The sequence below is a fragment of the Phyllostomus discolor genome, chromosome 4 (genome assembly GCF_004126475.2).
Source record: "Phyllostomus discolor isolate MPI-MPIP mPhyDis1 chromosome 4, mPhyDis1.pri.v3, whole genome shotgun sequence".
Lineage (NCBI taxonomy): Eukaryota > Metazoa > Chordata > Mammalia > Chiroptera > Phyllostomidae > Phyllostomus > Phyllostomus discolor.
Window position 1 is genome coordinate 8,511,639 of NC_040906.2, and position 12,483 is coordinate 8,524,121.

The 12,483-nt window shown below is 45.0% G+C and overlaps 1 protein-coding gene across 1 annotated transcript in view; it reads right to left on the reverse strand.

Moving 5' to 3' along the window:
* COL4A3 (collagen type IV alpha 3 chain) overlaps positions 1 to 12,483 on the reverse strand; it is a 128,039-nt gene that overhangs the window by 13,165 nt on the left and 102,391 nt on the right. The window contains exons 35-44 of the mRNA XM_028509391.2: positions 10,490 to 10,588; positions 9,647 to 9,736; positions 9,172 to 9,311; positions 7,103 to 7,229; positions 5,862 to 5,942; positions 5,388 to 5,486; positions 5,073 to 5,120; positions 4,087 to 4,272; positions 3,439 to 3,569; positions 953 to 1,025 (exon numbers count right to left, since the gene is read on the reverse strand). Of these exons, the coding sequence (XP_028365192.1) occupies positions 953 to 1,025; positions 3,439 to 3,569; positions 4,087 to 4,272; positions 5,073 to 5,120; positions 5,388 to 5,486; positions 5,862 to 5,942; positions 7,103 to 7,229; positions 9,172 to 9,311; positions 9,647 to 9,736; positions 10,490 to 10,588 (1,074 nt within the window). The remainder of the gene's footprint in view (positions 1 to 952; positions 1,026 to 3,438; positions 3,570 to 4,086; positions 4,273 to 5,072; positions 5,121 to 5,387; positions 5,487 to 5,861; positions 5,943 to 7,102; positions 7,230 to 9,171; positions 9,312 to 9,646; positions 9,737 to 10,489; positions 10,589 to 12,483) is intronic.

The window sequence follows — 12,483 nt, forward strand, 5'->3', positions numbered from 1 at the left end:
ATGTTTCCCTCTTTAGGGAGCGGGGGGCTCTAAATCATTGAGAAAAGAAAGACAAAGCCTGAGACGTTCCTGCTGTGAGAACGGGGGCGGGGGGGGGGGGGGGGGGGGGGGGGTGGAGCCGGTGGCACACGTTTTTCCCAGGCTGCCTGCCAGCGGTCACCGGCCCCGAGTCCAGTAAGACTCCCCAGGACCACTCGCTTTGATGTATTCTTAGCGCATGTGCTCCTTGTCGAGTCAGTGGTGGGAAGCACTAAGAAGGCTGTCTTTGAACCCCTCCTTATCCTCCCTTAGACCTGGAAGAAGCTTTCCTTTGTGAAAATGTGGCTTTGTTCACTTCGGCTACACTTACTACTTAGCATCTTACAATCCGGAATAGGCTCTCTGCCGTACAAAAAACAGCGACAGGATCTAGCCAGCACAGACACCCACTTCCACATTCAGAGCCTCGTGGAAGGTCACAGCTCCCTTAGGGGAGACTGGAGAATGTCCCAAACCTGAAGCTTCAATGTCTGTGTATAAACATTTTAAAGTTAAAAACCCAGTCATTTTTTTCTGATTAAAAACATAATGCCCATGCCGCATAAAGGGAAAAACCAACGCTTAACTCCACATGTAAAAGGCACTGACCCTCCCTGTTAATAAACACAAGGGGAATAAACGATGCAGGGCAGTACTGCAGATTTTACTGTAGTTCCCACCCCGCAACCCACACACATCAGTACACTGTTTCTGTTTCGTTTCCCTATAGTTTCTATCTTTAGATACGGTTTGAATTTGTAAGTCCCCTGGCGTTGGGTGCTGCTGGTGGAGCCTTCTTCCATACCATCGAGGTCTGATTCGTACCGACCCTAACTGCGGTGACTGGGAGTTGGCTAACATTCGTGTGCCCTGGAACATGAATCTCAGTCACCCACCGTATCGGCACCCAAAGAGCAGCGCACAAAACCAGTACCTTTCGTGCCTGGGAATCCTGGGAACCCAGGATCACCTCTGAGCCCCGGCAGACCCGGAGTTCCTGGTGCTCCCTGTATTTTAAATAAAAGAGAGCATGACCACAGACAAATTTTAAAAATCACAATATTCACTGCAGTTTTTTTTTTTTTAAGCAAATAGGATATACTATGTTGGGTAAGAATGAGCTGGAGTTAAGCCATATCATTTTAACCTTCCAATCCAGTGTTCCACCTCCTGTAACTCCTTTGCCACATAGACCGCTCCTTAGGACCGTCATTGTTGATAAAAAAAAAGAAAGAAAAGAAAAACTAACCATAAGCCCAAGAGCAAACATGACTTCTGATACTCATGAATGTCGTGTGAGTATTGGATACATTGGGTAGGAAGAGCAGGCAGTGGACTGCCAGAATAATAATGATAACTTGTATTCATAATTCCTGCAAAAACAAGCTGTTGAATTGTAGCATCCACCGTCATTCTCACTAAGCCAGCAGAGTTAAAAATTACTCCTGGTCAGAGCGGAGAAGTCAAGTGCCCAGGAGTGGGAGCGGGTAGGGGTCGTCAGGGCAGTTCTGACACGCACTTGGGCAAGGATGTGAAGGGGGGGAGATGCTCCCGCCTCATGAGGCCACACTCACTGCTCCTGTAGCTGTGAGACCCGCAAGCAAAGACAGGAGGAGCGGGGAAGGGAGGGAGCAGGGCTTCCAAACAGAGCCACATGTCAGAATGTATGTAAAATCTACTCTTACAGTGTCCGTGTGAATTGAGACAAAGTTATTACTGGAAAACAACATGACAAACGTCACGAACAAGACTGCCCCTTGAGGCAGTGGCCGTTTGCAGCAAGAAGACCAAGTGAAGATGAGATGCAGCCCTGTCGCTTGGATATGGTGGTGCGGGGTTAAAGGAAGGAGGGCGAGCAAACAGAACCATCTGATCCGGGACTCGCAGGCTTTTAAGGTCTGTCAAGGGTAGGCAGGGAGCCTGCTGGGCCCAGCCCCCGGGGAGGGAGGGAGCCCTTCCGTGCAAGGAGAGAGCCAGAAGAGGCACCCAGCCACTTTAGACATCCATTAAGAAGAATAACCTTTTGAGTGCAAATGTAGAAGCCTAAGACCTTGGAACCCCCCCAGAAGATTTAAGTGAGATCACATTTCCAAACCCAATTTTCCACGTCCAGTGACATTGGAGGAACTTCTGATGTGATCATAGGACCAGCGTTTGCCACTTTCAAAGAGTCATGGAGAATATGAGAGATACTGAAGCCTGAAGAAGGGCAAACATCTCATTTTTCAAATTAAAGGGTTTGAAACGGTAGACTTTAGAAACCAAGTACCAAGAGATCTTAAGAGAGCAATGTGATCCCTGACAATAAGCTGTGCTGTGCCTTATTACCCATCACTGGTGGAAACAGGACATCTAGGACAGAACTCCAATGTCCTCATCAGGCTCCGAGAGAATTTGGTGTGAACAGAGGAATCGAAAAGCAAGGCAGGTGGCCCAGGTGTTAAGGGAGGGACCGAGTCAAGAGATGTTGGTTGGTAGGTTGGGAGCATGGGCCTAAGTGAACCAGATGAGCTCTAAGAAAGATAACTGGGAGTGTTCTGCATTTCAGTCTCAGACAGGACAAGAACTAAAGGAGAAAAGTTAGTAGCAGCTCCTGAGCAGAAGGCACGTGGGCTTTCGTTGACCATAAGCTCAACATGCGGCAGCAATGTGGTGGCAGGACGGGCAAGGTTTCGGGGTGGATGGCAGAGTGCGGTGTTGAGGACAGGGAGATGCACCCCTCCTCCAGGCCCTCCACGGAGTGCGGAGTTCTCCTCACTCCCGGCGGCTGTCTGTCCCAGGGCCTGCATTTTTAAGGGAGATACTGACAACCTAGGATATATTCAGAATAGAGGTGGGGTTGATGAAAGGTTAAATGGAATTTGAAAAAAAAACAGGTATTAGAGGAGAAAATACAAGGGTAGACAAATGTAGGCTTACAGTTGTGAGTATATGAAACAGTTTATTCTTATTTATTAGTTATTATATTTATTGTTATTATTAACCTACTTTTGCCCACCCCTGTATTCGGAAGGAAATGGCAGGTATTTACAAACACTGGAAAGTGAGTACTGTATGTCGTGGGAAGGAAAGATAAATAGACATGTAGGGGACAGCACACACCACTTTGAAAGCCTATTGACAAGGAAGAATTATGTTGTCTTCCAGAGAGATCCCAAACTCCTGGGTGTTTTTCGAAGCTTCCATCCCTGGAATTGTTCAGAATCTAAACAAGACAAGGTCAGAAATGGCATAGAGCAGAGTCCCACGTGGACCAAACTCTCAGAGGGCTCTTAGAAGCCAGATCTGTCTGATGCTTATGATTCTTTGATTCTTTGAACCTTCTAGACTCCAATGGGGAAATGTTGTTGCTTCTTGTACATCTAGTGCCAGCAATCGATTTGGAAGAATAAAGAAGTTGAAATGGATTTCCGCACTCACCGGAGGACCCAGTGGCCCTGCGTCCCCTGCAGGTCCAGGTGGGCCTCTTGGGCCAGGCTTGCCTATAGACCCCTTCTCTCCTTTTATGCCTTCCACGTGTCTGCCTGGAGGTCCCGGCCAGCCGGGCTCGCCTGAATGAATGCACAAAGAGCCCGTCAGTGCCGCATGTCGGGGAGCTGGGCAGCTTCTGTCGGTGATTCTTCTGAAGGACGTGCAAACCCTGTACCTTCCCATGACCTTGAACGGTCCCCCCCACGCCCCGGAGCAGGATAGGATTGCGGTAAAGACAGCGGGATCACAGCAGCGGAGCGCCTGGCGCAAGGCCTGGACCGGTTCTGCCCGGTGGACATCTGCTGGAGCAGAACGGCTCCTAACTCAGACCCAACACATGGGAGGAGCTCCCTGGTGAACGGACACATCTCTCTCTTTCAGGCTGATTAATGTGGTATTCACTAATTTTCCACACAGGCCCGTCTGCCTCGGCAACGCCAGCAGCTCGAGTGCCCTCTGCGTGAGGACCGGTGGGCGTGGGAAGGTGGAGAAGGCCGCGGGCACAAAGGAGCGTGAGGTCACACGAGAGGGAGGTGGAAAGCTTCTGATGTGAAACATGATTTTCATCCATTTATCTTTTTAAAAAGTAGGTTCTACCTGGGTTTCCTCGTGAGCCTGGGGGACCTCGGTTTCCTTTTTGGCCAGGGAGGATCTCGCCAGGTTCCCCTGGCGGCCCCGGGAACCCTGCCATTCCCGTGGGCCCCGGTGGCCCGACATCGCCCGCCATCCCTTTCCTGCCGGGGAGGCCGGGCAAGCCGGGGGCTCCTCTGTCTCCTTTGGCTCCTGTGGAGAGAAAGTTCTTAGCAGTTTCTGGGATGCCCCTACCCTGGGAGTTACAGTGTGTGGTTATCTAAAGTAGTGTAGACCTTTTGCTCAAATGTGTTAAGATTCACATTTTTTTTTTAAAAAAGAGCTGGTAAAAAAATGTAGGTCTTCACTCAGTTCTGCCCTCAGCCATTTAATCTTGACAAAGTCCACTTCACTTTAATATATTCTTATTCTCAAAATGAAGATAGTACCTCACCTAGCTCAGTTCTTCAAAGACGAAATGAGATGATAAACAGAAAAGTGAGATGGAAAAACACGGTGTAAGGTCTAAAGTGTTCTGTACATGGAAGCCACAGCTCCCGTTAATCTGGCGAACTTGAATTACAACGACATTATTTAATCACTGATAATCCCGCAGGGCGCACAAAGCTGAATGAACTTCACAGTGGTGCTGTGTGCATTTGAAGTGTCGCCCGGCTAAATCCAGACAAAGGAACGGCAAAGCTACCACTTCCACCCTCATCTGTTTAGGGAGTGATACATTTAAACCCTGTTAATGGCAACAAAGCAAATACATAAGAAGTCTTTATTTTTAAAGACTTTCAAATTGGATCACAGTTTCTAATTCATTCACTTTGTGGGGATGGTAACAATTAAGCATTTTTACTTGAATACAAAGAATATAAACATTCCATGTTATTACTGGGACTTCTTTAATTCAATATGTTAAGTTAATTTCATATATGAAGCATATTAAATTAGAGTCTGTCCTTGCAAGTGTGAACCCCCAGGGTCAGCGAAGAAGAACAGCTCACCTGGAGCTCCAGGTCTCCCTTTCTGGCCTGGAAGTGCTCCCAGCAACCCTGAAAGTGGTAATTTTGGCGTGTTAATGTTTTACGTGTGGTTAATTTCATCACACAGGTATAATGTATTCCACTTGGTTGATTTCTTTTTGGCAACAGAAGGAAGTTTAGTTATCATGTCCCCAGAATATATTAAAGACCACTTGTTCTGTCAGAGAGGACTCTCCAGAGCAGTGTCGGGTTACTAATGATTCATTATTAATTAGTGTCACTAATGATGTCGTGCAAAACAAAACTAGTGGGTCCAAGGTAATGAGCAAGTTGTACCCGTTTCTCCCTTTTCTCCTGTTGGACCAGGAATCCCATCGCGCCCTTGGTCACCTCTCATGCCCATCGGTCCAGGATCTCCCGGGAACCCTGGGGGGCCTGAAAAAAAAAATGCGTTTCAAAGAGAGGACTCACTTCCCATCAGCGGCCTAAGGTGCCAGATGTGGGTAATTCTGGTAAAGGTGTTCCACTGTCGGGCTGTAGTTACGTGAAGCTAAATTCACAGTGAGAACTATGTGCAGACTGATATGATCACAAGGATTATCACTCTGGAATGTGTAGCTCGGCAGGTCTTTGAATTACGTATAAATGCGTACCCTCACTTTTATGCATTTCTGACTGAGGGCTGGGAAGCTGGAAGCTACCTTCTAAAGGTCAGTTGTGGCTCAGAGATGCAGCTCAACAGAGAGTTCAAGCTCAGGAGGGAACGTCTCCCCCCAGGAAAGGGACAGAGACAAAGCACAGAAAGGAAACCTGGAGGGCCTTTGGTGCCTGGACATCCAGGGAAGCCTTTCACGCCTTTAGCCCCCAGCTCGCCATCCGGACCCGGGTCTCCTGCAGAGGAAGAGAGAGGGAGGGAAACACACGTGGGAAGACAGATGGTTACAGCAGTGGCCGAAAGGGTTGGTTCTCACAGTTGCTGTGCTCACGCTGGTCTTCAGGTGACTCATTCCCGGTCACCTCAGGCTTTTGTCTCGGGTGCTACTTCCCTAGAGACGCACAGCGGAGACGTGTCCCCTCACTTTCAAAGGGGTGCATACAGCAGTCGCGTGGGCCACTCAGTATTACCAGGTTTGCTTTAATTGGGAATTAACAGCAAATCCACTGAACCTTTCCGTGTTTGAGAAGATAATTCAAATACTATCTTTAGGTAGGGCCTGAAGCTGCAACCCAGTAGCTCAGCAGTTGTTTTCAGTAAAGCACAAAAGAAACTGAAACCTGAATTATAAGTAAGTAAGAAAGAAAGTAAAAGTTCAACCTGGAAACATGCCAGGGGAAAACAAAACAAAACAAAATAAAAAACCCCACGACAGTGTGGTGGGTTGAATTGTGTTGCTTCCTAACTTACATGTTGAAGTCCTAACCCCTGGTACTTCGGAGCATCACCCTACCTGCAGACCCGGACTTGAAAGAGGCAGGTGAGTTAAAATGAGGCCACCAGGGCGGGCTCTGTTCCAATGTGACGGGTGTCCTTATAAGAGGAGGATATGGGGACACCAACCACAGACACAGGGCGAAGGGGGCATCTCCACGTCAAGGAGAGAGGCTCCAGAAGAACCCAACCCCACCAACATCTTGATCTCATACATCCAGCCTCCGGACTTGGGAGAAAATTAATTTCTGTCGTGTAAGCCTGTGCTCCGCCTGTGCTCCTTGTTCTGGAAGCCCGAGAAAACTAATGCAACTGTCCTGGGATTGGACAGTGAACTCACATCCCACATCTTTAGGCTGAATTCCTTGAGGCAGAACCTCATTTTGTTTACGGGAGCAGGTTTTTAGATTTCAGTCCGCCACGTGGGCTGATCAGTAAATAAGGTTCCTCCTGTTTAATTTGCTATGTTTTAGTGTCTTAGAATTTGAAGATCAAAGTCGAATGAAAGCAATGATAGTACAAAAGCCTAAATAGCTTTCTGTCCACAGAGAGGATTCCAGGAGGTGAGAGCCACGCTAAGTGTCTCGCTGCTGGCTCTCGGCATTGGGCAGCCAGTGCTCACCTGGGGGCCCGGGGCTTCCGGGACTTCCAGGGGCTCCGTCAGGTCTGGCAGGCCCCGGGTATCCGGGCGGGCCGGGTGGCCCTCTTTCTCCTTTCTTCCCCGTGTCACCTGGCAATCCTGGTTCTCCCTTAAATTCAGTCAAATACCTTTAAAATTCTCATACAAGCAGGACATGTGATCAGAATTAAGTGCAAATAATGATTTGTTTGCATTTATTTATTATTATTATCACTATCATTTAGTTGGTTAGTGAGCCATGCCTGTTGAGTGTCTGTCTGCTCTGTGCCAGCACTGTGACAGGTGCTGGGGACAGGACGGCTACATGTTTCGTGGGGCCCCGCTCCCTTGAAGAATTGTTAAAGTAATTCAGGATGGCAGCAGCCGAGAGCAGTCCTGAGCACCCAGCCTTTGTGAATGCTCGGGCCACGTGCCCATGAAGCCGGCTCTCTCCAGGAATGCAATGGCGGCCACATTCAGATGTGTGGTGCCAACAGTCCCTGCCCCCAGGGGGCGTTAGAGAGCAGAGGGGAGACCGTAACCAATCACATGAATGTATAACTGTGAATGGTGATGATTAACTCAGGGGCAGGAAAGACATAGACTAAATGAATATAAGTTCTACAAATGCCATGCATAAAAATTAATAAGTCAATCACGTGTTAAAAAAACACCCTTCGTGAAATCTGTACTTTGGTTTTATGATAAGCCAGCATGGATGGATTCAATGGTTGCTTACAAAAATCTCCACAATAGCTGATTAAAATATACTACTCTATTACTGTGATTTGCAAGCCAGGTAAAACTAGCTCATTTTGTGTTCAATGTATAGTTCTAAACACATCTTCTGTGGTTCCCTATGAAAACCCTGAATCTAAATGAAACAACTGAATGTGAGTCAAGCATAAAACGATTTCTCACTGAGAAAACATCTCAATGGAAAGGATGTCTCCCTGGTTTTCTGAGGACTTAGTCTAACAATAAAGGGCAGAGGAAAATTATTTGGGGTCCAAGTAATAAAGAGTTACTTTCTTGGGTCTGTGTGGCTTCTAAAAATTTTCTTTCTTGTTGTTTTAGCCATTACTGCTGGAGAACATGATTGGTAGAAATCTCTAGGAAAGGTAATATTTTATTGGTTCAAAAGAGGGTCAAGGAAAAGGACCGCTATGTAACAAGTTTTATATTTTGGGGAGTATACTTGCAAGTATACTCTTGCAAGTCTGATAAAAAATACAGATCCCCCTTCAAAAATTTTCATTCATTTTACATTCAATTTCAGGAGATTAGCAGACTTCTTGGGGTCCCATAGGTTTTTTAGAGATGCATGGAATCCCATGTTAAAACTCCTGCTCATGGAAGTTGTTATTAATCATTCTCTAATGATGGAGCTTTGGCTCTTACAGTAACAGAAAGGTTGGAAGAAAGTAAACTTAAACAAAAAACAACCGAGCCCCACTGAAATGTTTGGTTATTACAACATGATAACAAGGGCTTTGCAACGTAACCTCTAGTTAACAGCACAACACTGAGACAAAATAAAGTTCTGTGTAATGGAATGAAAATAATTGAAGTTCCAAAACAATTAGGGCAAATGTATGGATCTTAGGATTTTGTTTGCTTTTTGATGATGCCCTAAAATTATTTTATTTTACATCTTTTATGATAGTTTAATAAGTCAAGTGTTTCTGATGACAGGTTTTGAAATTTATTTTTATGAGCCTGTGTGAGAAGAGTCCATAGCAGACACGGGCTTCCTCTGTATCACAGGAAAAACCAACAATGCTGTTAGATTGCTCCAGCCTTTGATCACTGCCTCCTTCTGGCAGCACACTTAAATTGCAGGGACACTTAGGAGAAATTCTTTGGGAGTTGAAACCGCTGGGAATAAATTAAGAGGTTGACAGCTGTGTGATAGGCATACTCAGTTGTGAAGATAGGATTCAACAAGCCAAATAACTACCTGAAAATACAATAATTTTAATTTTTTCTCAGTCCACATTGAATCCATATACTTGATATTTAAAAGGACCTACTCCATCATCAAAGTATAAATACTTCGGTTGCCTATATACCTTTGGTCCTGGTGCTCCTGGCCTTGCACCTTCTGAATAACCTGGCTCTCCCTTATCTCCTTCGAGACCATGGATACCTGGGAGGCCTGGTCTTCCAGGTAGACCTGGCAGTCCCAAAGTCCCCCTCTTTCCTTTGGGTCCTGAAATTAGGAAACAAATCAGGTAAAATAGGTAAACACAGAGATCTTGACATGTTCTACCTCTGGCCTTTGCACAAACCACCTTTCTCCAAGGAAGCTGACTTTTCAGTATCACTAATGTATCAGGTAATCATAATGGATGATTTTAACACAGTGTAAATATTAATTTTGTTCTCACTAGTGTTCTAGTTGCACGTAGTACACTTGTCCAGAAGTAAATCTAGTTGTTTTACACCAGCTTTCTCAGAAGTGGAAAACCAAACAACAAACACAGAAAATCTAGAATTGGGACCCATCGTGAGTTTGTAGACTCATAACAGGATTTTATACTTTACCTGGCAACCCCATGTTGCCCATGCTTCCCGGCAGACCACGGGGTCCTTCCTCTCCAGGATTCCCAGGGCTTCCAGGCTCTCCGCGGGGGCCTTGAGAACAAATAAACAGTTACACGCTCCGCACAGTTCCCGGGCACGAGGTGCTCAGTAGATATGTCTCAGCCGCATGAATGCATGCACCCAGAGCAGCCGGGCCAGCTGTTCAAGTGCGTGTTAGCTGCCTTTTTGCCTTCCTGTAAGGAGCGGACTGAGGACCCAGAAATGTAAAATTAGAGAAAGTCAGTTTCCTGTCAGCAGGCCTGCATTTTGAACATCAAAATCATCCTAGGACCAAGGCCAGTAGCAAAGGGGGTGGGGGTGGGGGTGTGCTGTGACCAGATGGTAATAGAGTTCTATCCTGAAATTTTATTGCCATGTAATATATTTTGTTATTGATGTGATCATAGAGAATGGGGGGCACTTTAATTGTTTAAAGAATTCTTTGCAAACTCAATAACCTGTTTAAAGAAAAAAAGCAAATTGGAAAACCTCTAAAGTATTGCCTGATTTTCTTGTGTGATATGTCATATTGTGATAAATTAACATTTATAATACCTAGTAACAGTTTCAAAATAAAATTTTTAGTACAAAAATGGAACTTCATGTATGTAAATATCTTTTAGTTAACACAGGCTGGCTACATACACTTTCATTCTGGTTTAATTTAGAAGCAAATTCCTGTTGGAAGACTACTGGACCAGAATTCATATTCCTACATACCAGTAAGTCTAGAAACACACTTCTGTTACATTTAGACCTAGGAAAATGTAAACCCTGTTGTTCCTATTCGAAAACCAGCCCTACCTGGTGGTCCCGGTGGGCCAGGCGGCCCTTTGAGCCCTTCCAAGCCCGGGAGTCCGGGGACGCCTCTGTCTCCTTTCTCACCCAGCCGCCCTGCGAATCCTGAAGTTAAAAACAATGGAATAAAAATGCAGGTTAGGATTTTTATCAGAGCTACCTACATTCTGATTAAAGTTGATGAGACATTATTATGTGATAGAATATGGAATATCTGTTAAGAGAATGGGCCGATGTGGACATACATTTTTTTAAAAAGGATTACATGAGAACATGTATGAAGTATTAGTACCATGGTTGGCATGAGTTAGCACTCAAAGAAACCTAGCAATTATTGTAATATTCACACTTGAAACAAACATTGCAGAGTTAGCGGCCTCAGAATAGCTTCTGGTTTTATTTTAGTAATGATAGAGGGCCGTCATTTTGTCCAGACTACCCCACTCTCAATCCATTTATTGTAACTATGGTTTATTAAGTAACTCGCAGGTGACGGACCGCACTTTCCTGTATTTATCTCAGTTAACCTGCAGGCAATCTCAGTCTGTCTGCAAACCTTTCCAGAGAGAGTGCAGAGGGGAGAAAACTGACTCGGAGTGCTCAAGGGACTAATACTAGAGCCACGTGGTCCATCAGTGGTAATGTTGGGATTTGAACCCAGTTCTGAAGGCTGGAGAGCTCATAAACTTCCCATAAGACTGTCCTACTTTTGTCAAACATGGTTTTGATCACATTATTTCCTTGACCGAAAATATGACTCTGTCTTTTCATGCATGTGCCTAAGTCTCTGTGCAGACTCCCTTAGGAGACGCCCCCAGGTGTGACTCTCTCTACTCTCGGTATCTCACCTGTCTGCAGTGGATGTCTCCGAGTTAGAGACCAAGACTCAAAAAGTCGATTGCACTTAAATTAGGCCTAAAGAGTATGACCTTTCGCTGTTTTTCAATCTCTGCTTCTCGGCTGCGCATTTGAAAACCCCAAAGAAAACACATGGGACCGTTTCCATTCATATTGAACTATGGGTGAGTGAAAATAATTTTTTTAAAGATTTTATTTATTTATTTTTAGAGAGAGAGGAAGGGAAGGAGAAAGAGAGGGAGAGAAACATCATGTGTGGTTGCCTCTCATACGCCCCCTACTGGGGACCTGGCCTGCAACCCAGGCATGTGCCCTGACTGGGAATCGAACCATGACCCTTTGGTTCACAGGCCCGTGCTCAATCCACTGAGCTATATATCAGCCAGGTGAAAAGAATTTTATTAGAACCATAGAAATAGCATGTGTCCTTCCGTACTTCACAAAAGGAATTTTTAAAGTATAAAGTAGTACCCATTGTGCATTTATGGTGTTAGAGGCAAATTTTAGTTTATGTAGGCACAGCCATGCCATTCGTATTCTTTTCAAAATGTTTCTAATACTTCCTAAGTTATCTGGAATAGTCCAGTGGAGTGGTGTCTATGTAGACAATTTATGAGGACTGGACATTTGTGGCAGTGTTTTTTTTTTTTTTTCATGTCTTGGCTTAGACCAGTTCTAGCAGATTTTTAAATGAAATCGGTATTACTTTCTATTCCATTGCAACACGTGTCGCAGTCTTCTGTCTGCCCCAGAACTGAACTCTCTCTCTGGCACCAGATTGAGCAGTGACTACTTAAAAGGCCTTTACTTTTTTTCATGGATAAAAAAAATACCTTTCTATGAATTGATTTTTCTAATGATTATCCATTTTTTTTTTAGGTTGGCAAATTAATTAGATTCCATCACCTTCTAGACCCCGGTCAGATGTCACTTCTGTGCAGTCCTTCCCAGTTCTGAGAGAGACAACTATTCAGTCCTTCTAGTATGTTCTACAGCAGCCTGTGCAGAAATTCTAAAGCAAATCTACTTGGAGTATATGTGCCAAGCATAAAAATATTTATTGAATACAATCTCACGCCTCAAAATTTATTATAAATTACTCAAAACTTAATATGGTTTTGCAACTGTAAATTCATTTTTTC